At 34.6% G+C, this 23,780-nt stretch overlaps 1 protein-coding gene across 1 annotated transcript in view; it reads left to right on the top strand.

Annotated features, from left to right (window-relative positions):
- The window catches only part of PIK3C3 (phosphatidylinositol 3-kinase catalytic subunit type 3), a 126,747-nt gene that overhangs the window by 79,794 nt on the left and 23,173 nt on the right, over positions 1-23,780 (top strand). The window contains exons 16-22 of the mRNA XM_017529729.2: positions 3,229-3,360; positions 7,422-7,550; positions 8,140-8,209; positions 9,967-10,031; positions 12,775-12,859; positions 14,531-14,605; positions 20,823-20,991. Of these exons, the coding sequence (XP_017385218.1) occupies positions 3,229-3,360; positions 7,422-7,550; positions 8,140-8,209; positions 9,967-10,031; positions 12,775-12,859; positions 14,531-14,605; positions 20,823-20,991 (725 nt within the window). The remainder of the gene's footprint in view (positions 1-3,228; positions 3,361-7,421; positions 7,551-8,139; positions 8,210-9,966; positions 10,032-12,774; positions 12,860-14,530; positions 14,606-20,822; positions 20,992-23,780) is intronic.

Genomic DNA, 23,780 nt, shown 5'->3' with positions numbered 1-23,780 from the left:
AATGCTTCTGCCTCAGCCTCCAGAGTAGCTGGGATTACAGGCATGCCACGCCCAGCTAATTTTTGTATTTTTAGTAGAGACGGGGCTTTACCATGTTGGCCAGGATGGCCTCAATCTCCTGACCCGGTGATCCTCCCGCCTCGGCCTCCCAAAGTGCTGGGATCACATCACATAACCTATATTTCAAGTCAGACCTTTCCAAATATAGTCTCAATATTGGCTAAAAGTCTTTATAGGTATTTTATCATGATATGGTAAAAGACAAACTTAATTTTATTTTCATATATTTACTAGAAACAAGCCCTGGCACAATGAAGAAATGCAGAGATAGCTCTCTACTACCATTATTAGCATTAATACTAAATGCAATGACCACTAATCGTGTAAAATCATATGTAGTACTTTTTCATTCCTCATAATTTATTTGGGTGAGCTATGTAAGTGGGTACAACGGTGTTAGATCTGTGGTAGGGTAATCCCTGAATTAAGTATCAAATGAGTGAAAATAATGATAATGTTGTTGTCTTATTTCCTTCTTTGAACTCTAGTTTAGGAAAAATTCTGTTAGAAGAGGCCTGAGTCTACATTTTTGAATTCTAATAAAATGCCTTTTTCATCTACTTCTTTTTTTCTTTTTTTGAGAAGACTGCAGTGAGTGCAGTGGCATGATCTGCATTCACTGCAGCCTCCGACTCCCATGTTCAAGCAATTTGCCTGCCTCAGCCTCCCAGGTATCTGGGACTACAGGTGTGCACCACCACACATGGTAATTTTTAGTAGAGATGGGGTTTCACCGTGTTGGCCAGGCTGATCTCAAACTGACCTTAAGTGATCTGCCTGCTTTGGCCTCCCAAAGTGCTGGGATTATAGGCGTGAGCCACCATGCCTGGCCATTTTTTAAATCTGTATTTAAAATAAATTAACACTTTCACTGTTAATATTGTAAGTAGTCTCTTTTCACTCTATGATTCTTTAGGGGGATATTACTCATTTATGTGTTCTACAATTATGAAATATATGTTGCATACATACTCTATGCCAAGCACAGGTTCTTGGGATATAGCAGTGAATATAAACATCTCTTCCCTTGTGGGAATTATATTATTATTGAAGACAGTAAATACAATAAATAAGTAAAATGTAGATAGTGTTGTGTGTGATGGATTAAAAATAAAACAGTAAGGGGGGCCGGGCGCGGTGGCTGACGACTATGGTCCCAGCACTTTGGGAGGCCGAGGCGGGTGGATCACGAGGTCAGGAGATCAAGACCATCCTGGTCAACATGGTGAAACCCCGTCTCTACTAAAACTACAAAAAAAAAAAAAAATTAGCTGGGCATGGTGGCGCGTGTCTGTAATCCCAGCTACTCAGGAGGCTGGGGCAGGAGAATTGCCTGAACCCAGGAGGCGGAGGTTGCGTACTCCAGCCTGGGTAACAAGAGCGAAACTGCGTCTCAAAAAAAACAAAACAAAACAAAAAAAAAACAGTAAGGGGAAATAGGCAGTACTTGTGTCCAGTAGTAAGGCAGTGTTTCAGTTCTTAATATGGTGGCCAGACAAGGCCTCACTGAGAAATTGACATTTGCACAAAGACCTGAAGCAGGTAAGAGAGCTAGCCGGTTCCAGCCAGAGGAACAGCAGTGCACAGGCCCTCAGGTAGGAGCATATGTGGCAGTTGTGAGAAATAGGAAGAAGCCCAGTGTATTTGGAGCAGAGGCATTGGGTACAGTAGTAATAGGAGATGAGTTTAGAGATAATTGGGAAATGGATGGAATTTATCCCTGTAAATCATTATAGTCAATATTATTTTTACTGAAACATTAAGAATAGAAGCTGTTGGAGATTTTGAATAGAAGGGTAACATGAACTGACTTTCATTTTAGCAGCTGCACCCTGGTTACTTTTGATAAGAAACTGTAAGATGGCTAAAAGTTTGAAGAAGAGGAGCAATCAGGAGGCTATTGCATTAATCAAGATGAGAAATCATGGTGGTTGGGTTCTTAGGGCTTATAGTGGTAGAGGTGGGAAGAAGTGGCTAGATTTTCCACCCCATTCTTATTTACTTTCTGGTTATTTTATTTTATTTTTTTAATCAGCACGTCAGCTAGAAATTTGTTAAGATAGGATAACTTTACTCTCAAATTAGTTGGCATTACTTCCCATTAGTAGATCTGACCATCCATTTAGTTAAGGAGTAGATTTAGTGATTTTTATAACACTTATGTAGAAATTCATGCCAGTTGATTTTAACTTAAACTTTTCACCATTCAGGAAGAGCTTGGATTATTACTGAAGGGAAATAATTGTTTTCTGTCTTGGTTGTCCTTGAAACATATTTTTTTTTTCTGAATGTCTGTCTTTCACTGATTCCGGAGTTCTTTCCTTTGAGGTATACCCAGCAGCACAAAGCACTTCAACTTCCCAGTGGCATTATAGTTGAAGTGTTTTATGCTGCTGGGATTGTCATGTCGAGTTTTTTATCTTAAAAAACAAACTTTCCTATTTAGGGGAGCAAGCTCTGCTGCTAAAGATTGCAGAACTCTCCCAGCTTTTAAAGGAAATTGATTGCTCTTTTGAAATTGAATGGAAGGGCTTCTTCTAAATAGTATAGACGTTGATTAATGATAAAGCTGTTTCATCATGACTTGGATTTCTCAGTTTCTGTAATGTTAGCTTAATGCATTATGTATATGAGCTGAAGAAAATGAATGGTGATGATACCTTAGTAAAACTTGGACCATACAGATTCAGTGAAACTTAGAAAGTAGGCTTATAGTTCCAGTTTCCTCCTTAAACTCAAAAAATGCACTGGGGCAGTGTAATGAAATTTTTGCTTAATGTTTGGTCATGCAAAATTAAACGTCAAATGAAATTTCAATTTCTCTGTGGCTTCACAAATTCTTGGAAACAGAAATTGAATCTTTAGGTACAACTTGAATAAATTCCTGATTGTTTGTCAGCTTTAGCAAGTGAAATGTATTCTCTATCCTTCCTGTGAAAGTCCAGCTTTTCACAGTCAAGGGATTCCTTCATTTAAAGCATGCTGCTGCTATTGTTAAGTGGATTATTTATGAGTACTTGTTTCTCACATACAAACTATCTCCTTTATATTATATTGGTGCTTTGCAAATATTTTTAAGTTAATGAAATCAATTTTTATGTCTTTACTATATGTTTTATAAACTCCTCTTCCATTTTAACCTCATTAATCCTTTCTGATTTGTTCTAGAATGAGAGACTACAGGCATTGCTTGGAGATAATGAAAAGATGAATTTGTCAGACGTGGAACTTATCCCATTGCCCTTAGAACCCCAAGTGAAAATTAGAGGAATAATTCCAGAAACAGCTACACTGTTTAAGGTAATTGTGATGGATATTTAATGTGTATGATTGGAACCTAATTATTAAACTAGATCAGAGATACTACTGTGGAAAATTAATACATTGCAGAGATCATAGCTATAATGCTAGTTGATTTAGTAAATGCTCGATCAAAGGTTACTTTTATTAATCGATGTGTTTTGATTTAAGATCTTATTTTGTTACCAATACATAGGCATTTTTATATGATATGTGAAACAATTTTATATCTCTGGGTTGTTTTTTAATATTTAATCTTTTTATTGTTATAGTTTTGTAGAGATGGGTCCTCAGTTTGTATCCAGGCTGGTCTCATACTCCTGGCTTCAAGCACTCTTCCCACCGCAACCTCCCAAAGCGTTGGGATTATAGGCATGTGCCACCATAACCAACATAATATTTAATTTTTTGAGCTAATTGTTAATCAGAACCATAATTACTTTTCTTTATGTAAACTTTCTTTTTAAAGGGCAAATTGCAAACATATTCATTCATTCATTCATTCAGTTCATGAGTTCAGATGGTTAGATATGAGTCCCAGTTGACCTTTTTAACATTTCTCAATCTGATATCTGTTCCTGTTGAAACTTAAGTTTTTTCTTATATTTTCAAGTGGCAATTATCTTTAGTTCTTAAAACACCAGGGTTGGTGTTTTTCCTATTGGCTGGCCACTAGTTCAGGTAGAAACAGCTGATGCAGCTGCCTTCTCTAATCAGGCTCAAAGGGCCAATGGCCTGATCATCATTAACTGTCAACATCATACTGAAAGATCTTTGTGAGACATGGTGTTTTATGTTTTGTGAGTCTCGCGGTAGAAAGGCATAGTTGCATTGAATATTACTTTGCACAAGTTAAGAAAGGGCTCATAGAACAACAACTAGTGTATATACAAAGGGTTGTAGTTATAGTAGGAAATAGTTTATATTTTTTAAAGAGGTAAGTTTCAAGGCAATCTAATATTTGATCATGGGTTGCAGCCCAGCTCATACAACTGAAACATAAGTTTCATAAAGCAGTACCTCACCTTAACTGGGTGTTAGGGACAGTTAGTTTCTATTATTTTATACATTATTCTGTTGCTTTAATTTTTTAATTTTTAAATGTTGCTGGTTATTTGTTTTTAAAACTCACTAACAGATTACAACCTGCAGTTTGAAAAATACTGGTATTATAGTATGCAATTTGAAAATACTGCTATAGGAGATACTATGCAAATATTTTTTAGTTCGTGCTTGCAGTCTACTGGAGACTGAAATGTAAAAAACTATACACAAGGTAATAGACATAAAACAACTGGCATTCCTTTGGGCTAGAACTCTCAAAGAAGACCAGCTTCTAGTATTCTTGAATGCTAAGAACTCATTAAGAACAGTGAATTAAAAAAGTAATTTTACCACTTTTTTTTCCAACCGTGGTGGAAAAGAGTATCTAAGACATATAGCAAGTGTTTTAAGAGTGGAGTATAATAGAAAATGTATCTGCCTCTATTGGTAGGTGTATTCTGGACTCATATTCTTTTTATTTATAAAGTATTATGATTATGTCTTATGAAATAAAATATGGGAGATATTTTTGATCTGAATATTCAATCTTGATTATGTTTCTTTCAACCCTTATTATGTGGGCATTCTTAAAAATTTTGTGTTGGAGTTTAGGAATAATGGTTCTGAGGCAGTTGCCACATAATATTAGTTCTGTAGAATGTCTCTGTGTAGAGTTGCTGCATAACTCTAAGTAATTCATACTCATTTTTGGCTCATGGATGCCTTTGAGAACCTGATGAAAGTCATGGATTATGCACTTTAGAAGATTGCCGGTATGCGTACACATACACTGAAATTTCTGCATGCACTTGCAAGAGATCTGTAGACTCCTATTGTCCTTGTATAAGCGCCTCAGAGCTGAAAAGATTATGCACCCTTGTTTCTAGTAGTTTTAAAAGTAATTTTTTAGACCTTAGTGTAACAGCCAAAGCTGATACTCATGGGTAGTGGACCCCTTAAGGTACTGGGATGAGTGCTAGTTACCCTGTGGTTGTCTTCTTGCTTTAAATTTCAGATGAAATCTAAATTAGATGAAGTCTAATTGAATCTGAAAAAGGAAATCACAACAAAGATTCTCCTGCCTACCATTTATCTTTAGGAAGATAACTTCCAATTATTCTTGAATTTTTGTGAACTAGGGCTCAGGGTAATTTATAAAATACGTTTTCACCAGGAGTGATAAAAGGATATTTCAAATTTAAGGGAATTTAAAGTTCAGAATTTTGTTCCAGCTAGAGTTTGTAAGTTTTAAACATACATTCTCTGAACCATTTTCCATGTTGTTGTTTTTTTCCCAGCATTTTATAAAAAAGTTTTTAAGCACACAGCAAAGCTGAAGGAATTTTACAGTGGATAACTGTGTATACCACTTTAATTCTGTCATTAACATTTTGCCATTTATTTTGTCACATCTCTTCATCCTTTTATATGATGTTTTTTGGGCCATTATTTCTCTTGGTTATTATCATTTTATTGTTGTTTTTAAATTTGTTTGACTCATTTGTTTTCTTTGGATTAATATATTTCACCAAATTTTTTTCTTATATAATTTCTTCTCAATGACCAAACTCAGTAGGGTCTCTCTCTCAGAACAATTTTCTGATCATTTATCTCCAGAATATCCCTCTTAGCATGCCACTTTACGTAAGGTTTTGTATGATTCGCCCTTTCTAAAGATAATTTAATTTATTTTTTTGTTGATTTAAACATGTACCCAAAGTAATTAGGTGGTCATATAATTAAGGGAAGGATTCTGAGGAAAACATAAAATTATTCCAGAGTAAAAGATACAGATATTTGAGATCTCCTCTCATTTTATAAATGAGGAATTTGAGTCTTAAGTCTGCACAACTAGTATAGATTGAGCATCTTTAAACCGAAAATCCAAACTCTGAAACTTTTTGAGTGCTGACATGATGCTACAAGTAGAAAACCCTGCAACTGACTTCATGTCATGCATCACAGTGAAAACATGGCCAGAATTTTGTTTCATGCACAAAATTACTAAAAATATCATGTAAAATTACTTTCAGCCTATGTGTATAGGGTATATGTGAAACATAATTGAATTTCAAGTTTAAACTTGGGTCACATCCCCGAAATACGTTATTATGCAAACATTCCAAAACCTGGGAAAGTCCAAAATCCAAAACACTGGCAAGTATTTCTGTTATGGGATACTCAACCTGTAGTATACAAGGCTCTAGACTTTCCATCTGGTACATTGTTATGCTGTACTGTTTCACCTTATTTATTCCAGTGTACCTCTAAAAACAAAAATGTTGGGCCGGGCACGGTGGCTCAAGCCTGTAATCCCAGCACTTTGGGAGGCCGAGGTGGGTGGATCCCGAGGTCAAGAGATCGAGACCGTCCTGGTCAACATGGTGAAACCCCGTCTCTACTAAAAAAATACAAAAAAAAATTAGCTGGGCATGGTGGCACGTGCCTGTAATCCCAGCTACTCAGGAGGCTGAGGCAGGAGAATTGCCTGAACCCAGGAGGCGGAGGTTGTGGTGAGCCGAGATCGCGCCATTGCACTCCAGCCTGGGTAACAAGAGCGAAACTCAATCTCAAAAAAAAAAAAAAAAAAAAAATGTTGATAGATATATATGTAGAATGTCTTCTGTATTATGCATGTTGCCAGACTGTTGACCTGTACAGTTTCTGAATGCCTTAGTAACTCTGCAGAAGAAATGTTATTTTTGTTTTACAGGTGAGGAAACAAGTTAAAGAATACACATAAGACTATCCAACTAGTACCTGGCAGAGCCTGGAATGTTTCAATCGCATGACTAATTGTAGAGCTTGTGCCCCTTCCACCATGTAGTCTTCTGACTATTAGCTAGTTCATTGTTCTTTCTAGTGTACCCTAATGTATCTCACTGAAAACCCAACTTGTTTTTTAGGTCCTGTTTCCCTGTGTGTTTATCTTGTGTATCAACATTTTCTTGTATGTATAGTAAATCTTTATGTGTTAATTCGTGCCCAAATTTGAAATCAATATTTTTATTTTCCAGAGTGCCCTTATGCCTGCACAGTTGTTTTTTAAGACAGAAGATGGAGGCAAATATCCAGTTATATTTAAGCATGGAGACGATTTACGTCAAGATCAACTTATTCTTCAAATCATTTCACTCATGGACAAGGTGAATATGACCTTATGTTGATGGGGAACATTTTTTTCATTTTAGAAGACTGTGGTTTAGTATATTTGCTGTTTATGGAACAGAAGTATTTGTAATATTCAGGTACGATCCTAGAAAGCTCAACAGAGTATGAAATGTAATACATGAGCTCTATAGTTTTTTTTCCCTCGATTAAGTTATCTAAATATGGGATTTAGTAGTTTCCTTCCTCTATTAAGTCTTTTTTTTTTTTCTTTTTAATTCCATCTCTGTCCCTGGCATTAAAAAGTACATGTTTCCCCCATTTCCCTTTTCCTGAGCTCTAAAGTATTTTATGTCCAGAAAGGACTGCATGAAGTGATAGGAACAAGCCTATTGTTCACTAAAAACTACTGACAGAGATTTAGTGTAGATGAAAAATTTAGCATCCCGTCATCTAAGTTCTTAATAAATTTAATTTTAATGATCAAAGTTAAATTAATTAATATAAACTTAATTTGGGTTAGCTTCCTAAATCTGTATCATATTAAACTGCTATACTATTTGCCCACAAAACTGTTTTTTAACAATCTTTACATTTGGTTAATTTATTTTACCTTTTGATTAAAAGTTGTTACGGAAAGAAAATCTCGACTTGAAATTGACACCTTATAAAGTGTTAGCCACCAGTACAAAACATGGTGAGTGTATTTTAAATCATTATTGTTTACTTAAGTGTACATTGTGTGTACTTTTTCAAACTGAAAATTGTTGAGTCTGTTAGAGATACAAATAAATTCCATTTGTAGCACTGAAGACAAGTTGGACCTTCCTGCCTGCCCCCCTTACGTTGTCTTTCCTGTTTGTCAGTAACTACTGGTTAATGTAGTTACTGAGAAACAGGATATTTCAGACAATCCTGTAGACATAGACACACACACACACACACTCACACACAGAGTCAGACAGAGCATGTGAGTCCTTTTGAGATGAATAATCTCTGGAAGTTTGGTAGAAGATTTCCTGGGAATGCTTGGCTAATGCTTACTGTAAATTCCATAGCCTTGCTACCTTTCTAGCTTTATACCAGTAGTTACTGAGGAACAAAACATATGCCATAGGTTTTCTATTTTTCCTCTGGCCACTCCCAAATCTTTTTGATGCCATAATTACTCTTCAAGTGCAAATGTGCATCTTTACTATCCTGCAAAAATTCATTTGTTAGCTTTCATTTTCTCTTGGGACAAAGACCCAAAAAACCTTTACCTAGCTTCTAAGTGTGTGCATAATGAGACACACCCTATATCTATCTTTCAAGCCTCTTCCTTTTGCCACTCTTCCCGTGCTCTCTAGATTTTAGCCATACTGGCTGCCTTGTTTTATCTAATACATTGTGCTCTAAGGCCTTCACATACACTGTGATCATTGTCTAAGACATTCTTTGCTCCATGGCCTATTAACTTTCTTATCCCTGAAAACATGGCTCAAATGATAGATGTCCTTCAATTCCTACTGTAAGTTACGTCTCCTTACATTACTTCCTTTCATAGTACCTTATATTCATAGTATTTATCTCAGTGAAGTTTATAAGCTTTAAGATCCATGTAGGCAATGTCAAGCATCTGTTTTGGCTTACTTGGCAAATTTCTTCCTGCATCGTAGAGAAACAATAAATGGTGAATTAGTGCCAACTATTCTGTATTTATGGTGTAAGAATAAATGAGATATTTCTTACTCTACAGGAGTATACAGTCTCCTAATTTGCATGCAGTTTATTATCCTGTAAGGCTTACCAGAATCAGATCATGATAGTTTATGATCTTGAAATATTGTTTCCTTAATTCAACTTTTATTTTTTTAATATATCCATTGTTTTATGCTTCTGTTGTCTTCAGATTTAGCAGACTGAGTTTTTCTTATTCTCATTCTGACCCCTCTGCCCTCATTTTTTTTTTTTGGTAGTTTAAGGAATTTACACACCTGTCATTACCAGGAAATGACACAAGATGGAATATTAGACAAAAGAAGCCATTGCATACAGTTTTACATACGGCATTTAGGGTTAGGTGATTGTATTCCACAATTCTAGATATCTTATGGCGATTTTAAATTTGGAATATTTTAATTGGTACATTTTGTAAGTCTACAGAAAGAAGAAATTTTTGATGCTGGATTTAAGAAGCTTAGTCTATTAGTTTTAGCTTCTCATGTTTTATAAGAGAAATTAGCCTAGAGAAACATGCAGACTAAATCAGCTTTTTTTTTAAAAAAAAAATAGTTTTCTTATAGGTACTATGACATAAATGCCAGTATAAACTTAATATAGTATACACATCTTTTTAAGTTGTTCAGATATGGAATGCATTCATTTACAGATGAAGATTATTCTTAACAGAACCTTTATTTTCATTTCTTAACCAGTAGCTATGCTTAATGCAATGCATACATTTCTGTGTAGGCTTCATGCAGTTTATCCAGTCAGTTCCTGTGGCTGAAGTTCTTGATACAGAGGGAAGCATTCAGGTATGGTATCAATAGAGATTATGCAATTCATGAATATATTCTTGTCATAAAAAAATTCAGTCTTTATAACATAGAGTTAAAAATGAAAGTCTCCTTTTGCCATTTTTCTTCTAGTTTTTTTCTTCCTTTATTCAGAAGTAAGCGTGTTCTCAGTTGAAGATTTTTCCATTTGTTGCATACAGATACTCAGTTCCTTGAACAGTGCATTGCATATCAAGGGATCCGGCATTAATTGGTGAACACAGCCTGGCCAACATGGTGAAAACCCATCTCCACTAAAAACACAAAACTCAGGCAGGCACAGTGGCATGTACCTATAGTCCCAGCTACTTGGGAGGCTAAGGCAGGAGAATTGCTTGAACCTGGGAGGTGGAGGCTGCTGTGAACTGAGATCACATCATTGCACTCCATCCTGGGCGAGAGAGTAAGACTCCGTCTCAAAAAAAAAAAAAAAAAAAAAAAAAAAAAAAATTAATAAAAAAAAAAAAAAAAAAAAAAAAAAAAAAATTAATTGGTGAAGAAATTAAAATTTGTTAATGTTTATACTTGCATTATTTACCAAAGTATGGAGATGTTATAATTTATTTGATATTAATTGATGGGAACTTTATTTCCATCTAGTTTTTGTTGCTCAGAACACTGCTGTCATGATATTGTTGCTCATCCATCTTTTGTATAATTATTTAAGACCCCTATCCTCTCCCTCCAACCTGTTGCTACCCTTTAATACGAGAAAAGGCGAGTGGTTCCTGGGACAAATAAATATATATCTTTGGAGATTTTTTACCCTTTAAATACATGTGTTAGTTGTTGTAATATCTTAATGGTTTATTTTTATATTTTTTAAATATAATTTTTCTATTCCCCCATGTAAGAAAAAGGTATGTTTCAAACAAAAATTGATAGACCTGAGATCAAAGATAATACATAGAAAGGCTTGGCAGAGAATATTTGATGCAGTGTGTTTTTGCCTTTCCATATTTAATTGTTACATTTATTCATTATGAAAGTTAGATTTGTAGGAAATTATTATTCTGATTCTTTTGCAAAGCAGGTGCTTATTCTGTTTTTGATTTGGGGTGCAGTCAGGTGCAGTGGTTAAAAGCTCAGGCAAGACATTAAACTGCCTGGAATTGAATTCCACCTGTGTAACTTTCCAGCTCTGTAACCTTGAGTGAACTGGTTAACTCTTTCTGCAGAGAAGAGTTAACATAGTAGGCCTAAGGTTGCTATCTTTGGAAAGCCCTCCTTGCCAGGAGATTGGTCATTGGCTTTCAGCATGTTCCCTTTGCTTCCTAATTGAGAAGGCTGGTTCGCTGTGCCTAGATTCCTTGTTCAAATAATGTGCTTTATACCAAACAACCTGCTTTCCTCCTGGGAGTCTGGAATTTTATAGTTGCTAGACAGAGGGTGCCTGGGTGACCAGTTCTTGATAAAACCTTGGGTTCTAAGCCTCTAATGAGCTTCCCTCGGCAGAAACACTGCACCCATGTTACTACTTTTTATTTTTTTTATCTTTGGCTATGGGAGAAGAAGCTCAGTGTGTCTCTTCACAGGACAGAGATGGATATGAGTGAATTTCTCCAGATTTTTTACTGCATATGATTTCCATATTGATTCTATTGTGTATCCTCTCTTTGTAACAAACCTTAGTCATGGTACAACTATATCTTTTGTCTGTAAGACCTTCTAGCAAGTCAAACCTGTCAGTGGTTCTGGGGACCCCTTTAATATACCTACCATTCAACACACTGTTTTTCCATCTGTAAAATTTGGGTACAACCCATGTTACTCTAGCATTGTTCTGAAGAGGACATGAAGTGTACTTAAAGTTTTTAACATGGGTCCTAATTGCCATCATTGTTTCACAAGTTTTTGGTTATTTGTTGTTTTGTGTAATAATGATTTTGTAAAATGAAAACACTAACAATTTGTAAATTGATGAACACAATTTACAACAGATTTATAAAATGCAAACAGCTACACCTTGATTCTTGACTGCACATCTGATCTGTGTAAGGCATTTAGCTGTGTCCTAGATCATGTTCAGCTTTATTTGGTATTTCAGAGTTGTTTTTGCTAATTAAAAGTTGTTTTCCAAAATAGTTACACTTCTTGTGTTTCTCCTTACTACCCATCTTTGCCAAATCTTAGTGTTGCCAAACTTCAAATTCTTCTTATCTCATTTTGGTTTGTTTGCATTTTCCTGATTATCCATAAGATTGAACATATGAAAATATGTGTATAGGCCATTTGTTTCTTCTATGAAGTGCTTGTTCACATCCTCCTGTGGCCCATGTTCCTGTTGGGTTGTTTGTGTTTTTCTTATTTGTTCTAGTTCTAGGAGTTTTAAAAATATATTCCAGATACCAGTCCTTTGTCAGACATACAGGGTATACCAAAAAGGTGAAAATATAGGATAAACTTATTTTGTAGTAGGATGTTAATTGTGTTTTCAAATATTGTGCTCTGTGGTTTTTCTTTTTTTATCCTTTAAATGTAAAAGAATAGATTCAATTGGTAATCTGGGGGAAAAAATTAGACACGGTTTCTCATCAGAGAAAACTGTTCTAGACTCTGGAAATTCTAGTGTATTTATCATACTCTTACTATTATTTTGTTCAGTCAGCCCCTCTCATACTGTATTTTGATTAAGCTAGACCCTTGTTGGCCATTATTTATAGTTTCGAAACATGTAATTTGTTTATACTTAATTCTTAAACATGTAAGTAATGTCTTTCAGAACTTTTTTAGAAAATATGCACCAAGTGAGAATGGGCCAAATGGGATTAGTGCTGAGGTCATGGACACTTACGTTAAAAGCTGTGGTAAGTTTTTCAGGCTGTTACTTTCCATTAATATGTTCAAATAAGAGCAGCCCATCCTGATATTGCCATATTCATATACATTTAGAACATGTTAATATTTAAATGCTCTATAGGAAGAGTAAAAGATAAACATTGATTAAAGTACTCATTAATGCTTTGACATAATAGTAGTAACAAGGTGTAAATTCTGTTTAGTCTTTCAAGAATATATCTTTGCAATCATTAAACTATTTTATAATTATAATTCATCTCTTTCTGGAAGCTGTTAATTTTCCATTAGATGTTCTCTGTTTTTGAATAACAGAAACTAAGTAGATTATGGGAAAAGTCTCAATCAGAAATAATTGTGCTTTAGATAAAGTTTAAGAGCTAAGATAATGGTGCTTCATTAAAAGGATGCCTTCATGGTATTTTAGAGTCGGTACTTATGGTCCATTCCTAGAAATAAGTAAGCAGTAGTAGCATTATCTAGAAATAAATAATAGGTGACATAGGGATTAATTTTTATTCTTCAGTCATTTATGCCTAACTTCATGAAGCTTATATTCTAAAGGATTTTTTTTTTTCATTTTGTTTTATTTATTTTTATTTTTATTTTGTGGAGACAGGGTTACACTCTGTCACCCAGGCTGACTGAAGTGCAGTGGCGCAATCATGGCTCACTGCAGGCTCGATGTTCCAGGCTCAGGTGATTCTCCTACCTCAGCCTGCCACGTACCTGGGACTGTAGGAGGCATGTGCCACCGCACCCGGCTAATTGTTTTGTATTTTTTATAGAGATGGCGTTTTGGCATGTTGCCCAGCTGGTCCCAAACTCCTGGGCTCAAATGATCACCTGCCTCGGCCTTGCAAAATGCTGAGATTGCAGGCATGAGGCACCATGCCAGCATGTTTATTTTTTTATTCTTATTTTTAAGTTTTTTTTGTTATAACTAGATTGTTTAAGGGAGGGTTGATAAAGGAGTTGACACTAGAGTTGATCCCTGAATGACTTAGGGTATATGATTTGTTATACCTGTATTATACAAGTGCTATGTTTATGTTTATGTTCGTATTTATGCCTATACATAAGCTGGGAGAGCGAGAAGAAGGCTTTCTAGTTAGTTGTTAAAACTATGTTTAAACTGGCATGTTATTTTATGGTTTCGAAGTTACTTTCTTATACGTTAATATGTTTGCGTTTTTCACAACACTCTCTGTGAAGTCACTTTCCAAATTATATTGGACCTTACTCTCAAGTGTATTCTTGATGATACATTTTTGTCTGAAAAGCAGAAAGAAAATGAACTTTGAGAATATGGAAATAAAACTGTGTTTGTATATATTAGAATCCTTTATAGTTTTAATTCTTATTTTTACTATAGGAATGTAAACATATATTACATGTAACTGAATTTGCTCATAAACATGATTACATGCAGTATTTAAAGACTTAAAAATGCTGAAGCTTTTGAGAGAAAATGTTTCCCCTAATGTATTGTTTTACATAGTACTTTGAGTTTCAAGTGACAGACTCTTTATAAAGATCGCATATTGAGAATTTAGATGAAAAACCAAAGACCTTAGAAAACAAATTTGCATTAAAGTTGTACAAACTACTTTCATATTCAGTAGAATGTATAGCCTGGTTTGCATTTGTTTTCACTTTTTTTTTTTTAACTGTTATTGCAGCTGGATATTGCGTGATCACGTATATACTTGGAGTTGGAGACAGGCACCTGGATAACCTTTTGCTAACAAAAACAGGTAACAGTTAATGGCTAGGCATACATTTTATATGCCCGTGGTTTTTACCCCTGAATCTATTTACTAACAAGATAAGTTGCGTAAGTGAAGATAAACCAGAGTCTTAAAAATTCCTTTAATGTTACCTTGGGGAAAGTCCTTTCCCTTGTAAGAATTGCTTGAGTAGTAATCCTACAGATGCTCATTTTGCCCATATTTCTGTACTTGAAATTCCTCTTTTTATGCAAAGCCCATAATGTATGCAAGCAGCATAATCTCTTACTGTAAAGCTCTAGTTAGATTGTTAAAATGCCCTTTCTCTTACAAAGCATGCTTAATTCACTTTAATATCTTTATTTATTTTCCCCTTGGAGTTCTATGGAATAATCATTCTCAGCCCGCTTTGTCCTGATAACTCTTTAGCCCTATGTATTTATCTTTATGCATACAACTTCTAGACTTAAAGCTTTCTACCTTGGTCTGTTTCATTAACTTCAAATTGAAGTATTGAACTCGTTACTTGAAATTCTCATTATATATGGCCAGTTGTAAAATGTTGTCTCTCTCCTGCACTACCTGCCTAAATGCTGCTCCTCACCTCATTTTCCCATTTTAATAGATACCATCATCGTCCACCCAGTTGTTCAAGCTCTAGACCTCAGAGTCCTTAATATGTCTGGTGGTCTTATCTCACATACTGAACCTATTAGCAAATCTTGTCTACTCCTCAACTCCAAAATAGATCATGAAGTACCCACTGTATTCATTTTCACTATTTTCACCCCACTTGAAGTGACCAATATATGTTGCCTAAACAATTTGAATGAAATCTGAACTCTTTACTGGGGCCTTGTGGCTTGTCCAGGCAGGTCTTTTGTCTCAATGTCAGACCACTCTTGCCTCAGGCAAGAGCGTTTGTTGTTTTCTCTTTCTGGAAACTTTTTTATTCAGATCTTTGCAGGGCTGACTTTAGTTATTAATTTGAAGTTCTAATGACCTCTCTTTAGAGAAGCCCTTTCTAACTCTTTGATCTGTAATAGCATATCTACCTGTTCCTCCAAAGCTCTCTACTTATTACTGTTTTGTTTATAGCATTTATCACCAGCTGGTTACCTTTTTTGTTTAATTCAACAGCTATTTATTGAACACTTAGTAGATGCTGAGAATATAAAAGTTAACAGAACAGACAGAAAGCCTTGCTCTCCTAGAGCTTGTTGAGTGCTTATCATCTTCTCCCATTCAGGATGCAAGTTCCATGAGAGCAGGAACCTCTGTCTATTTGGGTTACCACCATGCCTCCAGACCTTGAACAACACCTAGCTAAAGTGTTTTTATATTCAGTTTTTATTACTATACAAAGACTTTTTATAACATATATAAAATGTAACTTGAAACTGCTTTGAAATAGAGACTCAGTAAAAATGACTAAAAACACAAAATTATTTTATATTCATTTTTTAATTGTTATGAAAAATCATCTGTGTTAGAACTTACACGTGTGATGTCATGTCTGTGTCAAAGCCAGTCAGTCTCCTTAATAACCAAGACCAAAAGAATATAATCAAATTGCCATGGAGATTCTTGGCTGATTTGCTAATTTAGCAGAGAATATTTATAAAAAATTATGGTGTGTTTGGAGAGAATTATAATTTGGAAGTTTTCATGTGTTATTTTCATTAGTTCTTCTTTACTGGTTGAGTCTTTTAACCACAAGAATCAAGCAACCAAAATGATTCCATTTGTTTCTAGGTTGTAATCATTTATAACTACAATGGAATTATTTAATATAAAAGTAGTATTACAACTGTAATGTTATATTCAAAAATTCTACTTCATCCTTTTTTTAAAAAAAAAATGATAATCAGATAGTGTAAAAGACCTTTTTGTGTTGGACTTTGAAAAGTGCCCTCGTGTGTGTGTATTTGTGTGTGAGGGGGTATTTAAGAGTTAAGACCGAAAGAGGGAATCTACGTAATATACTTTTTTGGCCCAGTTCTCAGTAACTTTTTAATGGAAATTGAATTCAATTTCAGAAGCAGAAGCTTTAAGCTTTTGTTAATAGTTTTCCACTAGAGGGTGCTCCATATTTGCTTTTTAAAAACTAAAACTTAACCCTAAAATGTGCATACATGTAAGATGCACTTTTTTTTCTGTTAAAACAGCAGTTCATTTTTTCTTAACTGCTCTGTAATTATTTCATCCAGTTACACTATGCAGTTAGCATTTTAAATCTTTCTTACTAGGATACATGTTTTCAAGTTTTTAGTTTTGGTTTGGATGAAATTAGATTCTATAAGGAGAGACCGAGTATTGTCAAGACAAATAGAAGTGTAATGCATTCCTCAACTTGTAACAATTTATAATAATTAATTTAAAAAATTTTGTGTTTCTAGTCATTTTTACTGAGTCTCTATTTCAAAGTGGTTTTAAGTTATATTTTATATATGTTATTAAAATCCTTTGTATAGTTCAAAGCGAATTTTGAATGTGGTTCATTGCAGGAAATAACATTTCAATGTTTTTAGTTTAAAAATGCCTCGACTGTCATGAAGAATTGGCCATTGTATATTTTGAGTTAATTATGCCTTCAAATTGAAAACTTTGGGTTCTTTTACATAACTGTCCAGTCTTTCAGTGGCTGATGGAGCATTTTTTTAAAATATCAAGTAACATTTTTCTTATTCTACCAAATAAGACACCTTTGTTTTCTGTTCTCATTTGCCAGCCTGAGCAGGTTTACAGTCTTAGATTCTGCTTTAGATTAAAGTGGTTTTGAGTTGTAATCAGACTTCCACTGTATCATCTGTGTCTAGTTCTTTGATATGGAGGATGGATTAGAAGAAGGAGACATACAGATTTCATTTCACTGATATTTTGGGGGGACTTACCCCAGACAAACTATTCCACCCTCTAAATTTAGGTGAAATAGAAAATGATCCAGCTAAGAACTCTGGGCATGTGAAAGAAAATGATTCACTGCATATAGAGAATGTCAAAATCTATACAAGAGTAATCTTCTGAAATGCAAAATATTAGTCCCAATTATGGATTTCCCAGACATGTTTTTGGCCCGTGCTTTGTCTTTGAATACTTTTAGCTTCGTTGAAGTTTACACAACTTGTGCAGCAGAGGGCGCTGTGTATCCATCATAAATGTGAAAGTATGGTGATTCTCTTGTCGGTGCATTGTCAGGTGATTATAACACTGTTTTCTTGAAACAAATTTGGGGTGAATTATATTTTACTTATTAGTGCATTGCTGTAGATTTTTAAAATTATTATTACTATAGAATTCTTTGGACAGGAAATTACAAAGTTTAAGCTGTGGTGTGGTGTTGAAAAAATAATACACTTTTTACCCCAGAGTTATTGTCCTTAGGAGAAGCTTTAAAAGGCTTACTTAGGGACATCAGTTGTGGCAGGATTCAAAAAAAAAAAAAAACACAGTTTGATTTTATCCCAGCTCTTTGAAGAATGGTTAATTTTTTGTTTTTATTTTTGAGAATTTGAGGAAAGGGGAAACAGTATAATTGAAAAATATGCTTATTGCTTATGGTGTACTTTTTAATACAACCAGTATTTGAAATTCGTTTGTAAATAACTGAAAAGCATTCACAAAAGTAAACAGGGAACCGGTATTTGTACTAAATGGGAAGTTCATTGTGAGTCCTAAGGATGGCCCTCCGAATCTTGAGTTGCCATTTGTGAGAGAGGTAGTGGCTTTTTTGTCTGCCTTGCCACTTTAGAGTAATAAACTTCGAACCTTTTGTCAGAAAGCTCAAAGTAAAAAAAAAATGGTTATTCTTATTGTTATCTTAATTGGACATTTTCTTTCTCAATATAGCTCCTGTAATAGATGGTTCTCTAGAGGGATGGAACTAATGGAAGGTATATCTATAATGTGGGAGTTAATACCGAATAAACTCCCCATATGCAGACTTATTAATTCTGCAAATACAGATTTCGCTGTAAGAATAAATTGCTGTTTGCTACCTTCTTTGTTTCCAGGTTTAGTGGTAGGGCAATAGGAAAGATGTAACATTCACATAAGACAAAAGGCATTTTATAGAAAAATGGTAAATAAATGTCAGATTTATATATTTTAAAAATTGAATGGGAAACTCACTGGAGTAGGGTGTCAGGGAAGAATTTCTGGAGTTGGGAATTATATGGAATCTTTAAAAAATAGAGTTTTGATTATAGGGAACAGCAGAAGAAAGTCAAGTAGAAGGGGAGAGTAAGCAGAGGCATGAAAACAGAATGAATACAGTTTTGACATTGGTCACGTGTAATTATTAGATAAACAAAATGGAAATTTAAAATAAACTTTACCATTAAATACTGTCAAAGAAAATACTGTATATTCTGTTTAATCGAAGAATTACAAATGCCTCGAACTACTTTTTTTTAAGTAAGTTCATGTTATTTATGCAAATAACAGGAAAATTTAATTAGCACCTCTTATTCCCTGTGTTTTTCAGGTTGGGGACTAAAGAAGTTTAACCAGTTTGTTTTATGTATACTTTATTTCTTGACTGTTTAAAGTGATAGATTTGAATAAGATCATACTCTCTGAACTTCTTAAACATTTTTTTTTAATTTCATAAGGCGTGTATTTTAAACCTTTACAAGTTTCATTTTCAGATATTAAGTTTAAAAAAATTCCCTTCAGTAGTTATGAAAATGAATTTTCTTAAAACATTACATTAATAGCCTCTTTTCAAAATACATGGCTATTTGAACTTATAAAGCATAATGATGGTTTCCTTGTTAGATACTGAATCTTTTATGCCTCATAAGTAAGAAGTAATCCTCTTCTTTGAGAGTTTTCTGACAAGAAGGATAGAAATACACTCTTCATTTGTAAACAGCCATACATAGCCAATATTGGAATTCCAGTAATTCCTGTGATGAATGAAAAAAACTGTGATAGGTCTCCTATTAAAAGCATGGAGCCCATTAAATAAACCATGTGTGATGGCAGTTTTGTATCAGAGATTGACCAGCTTGACCATTGTTCAAGTGCATTAGTGATAAAACATTATTTAAATAATTAAATAAAACCAAGGAAAATTTATCTACACCTGTAATATTGTAAACTTCTCATTTCTTTACCTCTTATGGGGCAGAATAGTGTGTATCCAACAAAGTAAAAGATAAATGAGAACTTCAGAATGAGAATAAAGTACGAAAAGAATTGCTTAGCTCTTAGTTGAACAGATGACAGATATTTAGTTGAAGGTGGTAAAATGGTTAACAGAAACTGATCCAGACTTTTCATCAGATCATGGAAAGTTAAAATCGTAACACAATCCCCTTGAACCTTAAGAGACTATAGGGATGTTGTTTTTCCAGGACTGAAGTCATCAAATTCACTTTTGTAAAACTGGTTCCTCATATTTGTTGAATTATGGACTTTTCTTGGGAATCTGGTGAAGTATATTGATCTCCCCCCCAAAATTAGTTTCATTTTACTTAGAGACCATTGAAGCCTACTTTGGGATTCTAAAAGAATATTTTTTCAGTCATAAGTGAATCACAGGTTTCTTTTAATGGAAATGAACCCCCGCCATGTTGACATTTTAAAATCTTAAATATGTACAACATGAAATCTGACAATCGTGCCTACTCGTATATACTATACGATGAAAACAGATTTATAAATCAATCTATGCTACAGATTAGTAAAATTTAACAACATTAAAATGATAGGTGATATATTATTACAACTAAATTGCTATTTACAGTATGATAAGAATATGGCTTTTTAAATTTTTTCTTTTTAATATTTTTTTTTTTAGTAATGATAATTTAACAGAAGGATTAATCTCAGGAATATTTAATGAAATGATCTTTTACTAGATGAAGGGAACTGTGCCTAAACTTTAGCACAAAAAATTTGCTACCAAATTCTGATTTCTGCTGATAACTTAAAAAGTTACCCAGGCTCTATCTTTGATTCTGAAGACTTAAAAATGGGATTTAAAATTTTTGGATTACCATTACTTTGACATGATTTTAGGCATAGTTTCATCAGAATGAATGAATTAAAATGAGTTAAATATGTTCCGAAGGCCACTCTCAAACCTGCAGTTAGAAATACCAAAGAATTTAATAGGTTTCATCATGAACTAATATTCTTTATGAAGAGACACTGTTTATACCAGTTGTGTGATATATCCCCTACCCAGTTATTTAAGAGAATTCCAGAAACAAATGAGTTTCTTGTCAACATCCAGGTAAACTATTCCACATAGATTTTGGATATATTTTGGGTCGGGATCCGAAGCCTCTTCCTCCTCCAATGAAGCTGAATAAAGAAATGGTAGAAGGAATGGGGGGCACACAGAGTGAGCAGTACCAAGAGTTCCGTAAACAGTGTTACACGGCTTTCCTCCACCTGCGAAGGTAAGTTGATTTGCTTGGTACTGAGAATTTGGGTAAATTTATTTTTATTTTATGGAACAAGAGAAGGAGCTGTTTAAATGTATGCATTCTTTGGCATCAATCACTTTTTCAAAACGACAAAGGCAACAATATTTCCTATTTCACATTCAATACCAATTTTGACAGTCAAATATCAAAGGAAAAAGACATAAACTTTCTTGCTTTCCCACTAACTAGCTCATTGCTAAATCCCACCAGCTAGGAAGCTGGCATCACATAAGATGAAGCAAACATGGAGGCTTCCAACTCAGTGGGTTTATGTCATTTTAATAAACTTTACCTTGACAATACTAGGGTAGAAAAAAGGTTAAGAAACTTCATACCATTCAGATCTGGAGACAGTCCTGGAGCATTACAGTCACCTACTGGGTTCTCTTCCTTCTCCCTAGCTGACTACTTCCTATTTCTTTATCAAAGAATGTAGGATACAACTTCTTTAGAGTGATATTAGTTCCATCGTTTTTATTCTTTAGCAGCCTTAGTGTTGGGTACTCTTCAGGAATATTCAAAAGCTTGCTCAATGATTGAAGTACATGTTAAAATGATTTTTATCTCTTTAACACCACATCAGTCATTCTGTTACAAAGAATGTTTTTTCTCTGTCCTTGTTTCTTCAATGCCACTAAATCTGTGCTTCCTTCTTCCTAATTTACTTAGGACTGACTATCATACGTAATCAGGAAAAAAATAAAAGTCATGTTTGGTAAATTCAGGACATGGCTCTAATGATTAGTCAAAAATGACAGGATCATTTGACTCTAATGCCATTTTTAGCCCAAATATGCAAAATGAATTTTTCTTAGTCCAGCAGAAAATCCCAGTCCAGGAAACATACATACATGCTCTTCCAGGTGAAAATACAACCAATCGATAGCCAGTTGCCAGCACGTGTGAGTTCTGCCTCCCTTTTCTTCATAACCTTTGTAACCTCAATTTCTCATCTAGTGTTTTATACATAGGCACTTATTGTATGTTTATTCAATGAGAACTCTTCGTATTTGTTTGAGAACCTTCTGAATTCCTGCTTCAGGTCTAGTGTGAGGCCATGTTCCCAGCTGATGTTGATGTGCTGGTCCTAGGAGACTGGTTTTCTTATAGTAATCAGGTTTCATTTATGCAATGACTAGGTCTTCATTGTAAATTCAGTCTTTTCCATGTGTCACAAACCCTGTAACGGACATTTTACAAATGGCAGCATTATTTATCCTTTGGGTGGCAGAATGGCTCAGTGTTACCCTCCAGAAATGCTAAAAATGATAGTGAGAAAATCGTGCTCTTTAGATGTGTTTGGTCATGCAGAAGCACTTTCAGAGAGATGAGAATGCCATTTAATATCTGGGATTTTTAATTTAAAATAGTCAAAGCCCATAGAAACTAGGTTGAATCATGAATATCTCAGGGAGGTGGCAGACAAGATGGTAAGGAATGATAACTAAAGAAATGTCAAAGGTGCTATTTTTTTGAAGCAGAAAACAATGTGCTTTATAAACTGTCAGTGGTAGTGGATTAGTAGCAATTCAATAGAATGAGAAAACAGGCAGGTTATTAATAGAGAGCCAAAGTTGACTTCCTCACTACAAAGAAAAGCCACAGAGAGATTAATCTTAATAATTTTATGCAAAGCTTTAATGAAAACTGTTTAACTTTTTAAAATTCCCCTGTACTTCACTTAATATTAGCTAGACTCAAATTGTTTAATCAACTTTTGTTTTTTTTTTTTTGAGACAGATTATCACTCGATTGCCCGGGTTGGAGTGCAGTGGCATGATCATGGCTCACTGCAGTCTCAATTTACTGGGCTTAGATGATCCTTCCACCTTAACCTCGGATGTAGCTGGAACTACAGGCATGTGCCACCATGCCCAGCTAATATTTTTGAGTTTTTTTTTTTTTTTAATAAAGAACAGGTGTCGGAGGTGGAGGGCAGTGTTGCTATGTTGCCCAGTCTGGTCTCAAACTTCAGGGTTCAAGTTATCTACCTGCCTCGGTTTCTAAAAGTGCTGGGATTACAGACATGAACTACTTCATCTGGCCAACATTTATTTTTTAATGTTGTATTTTAGAGTATGCTTTAGTTGGTTGAAAAAAAAATGCCTTCAGAATAAGAATTAACCTGATAGTTGTTTAGAGCTAAGGTTATTGACACTTTTATTAGGCTTTGTAGGTATGACCAGTCCTGTTATTTTATGGCTTTTCTTCATAACTGATCAGTTTCTTCACAGAGAAACCACTGAATAACATCATACCACATAAGCAGAGTAGTCCATTTTGAACTAAGTTATAAATGGTTACAGTTTTGCAGATGTAAGGACATATTTAATGGTATGGTGCTTTTCATGTAACAAAATATGTTGTCATCTCTTATTAATCAGTACATCTTAAGTCTTTCTCGAAACCCACATTTATGCCAAACACCATTTTTAGTCACTTATATTACAAGATATTCTTTCTTCATTTGTTGGTAAAAAAATTTCCAATAGTGAAATTAAGAATGCATTTAACTGGCTGGGGGCAGTGACTCACTTCTGTAATCCCAGCACTTTGGGAGGCTGAGGTGGGTGGATCACTTGAGGCTGGGAGTTTGAGACTAGTCTGGCCAACATGGTGAAAAAATGTTCACCACTACTTTAAAAAAGAAATACAAAAATTAGCCAGGAGTGGTGGTGCACGCCTGTAATCCCAGCTACTATGGAGGCTGAGGCACAATAATCACTTTAATTCAAGAGGCGGAGATTACAGTGAGCAAGTTC

This window comes from Cebus imitator, unplaced genomic scaffold (assembly GCF_001604975.1).
Source record: "Cebus imitator isolate Cc_AM_T3 unplaced genomic scaffold, Cebus_imitator-1.0 Scaffold60, whole genome shotgun sequence".
Taxonomy (NCBI): domain Eukaryota; kingdom Metazoa; phylum Chordata; class Mammalia; order Primates; family Cebidae; genus Cebus; species Cebus imitator.
This window is presented reverse-complemented; position numbering and strand designations above follow the sequence as displayed.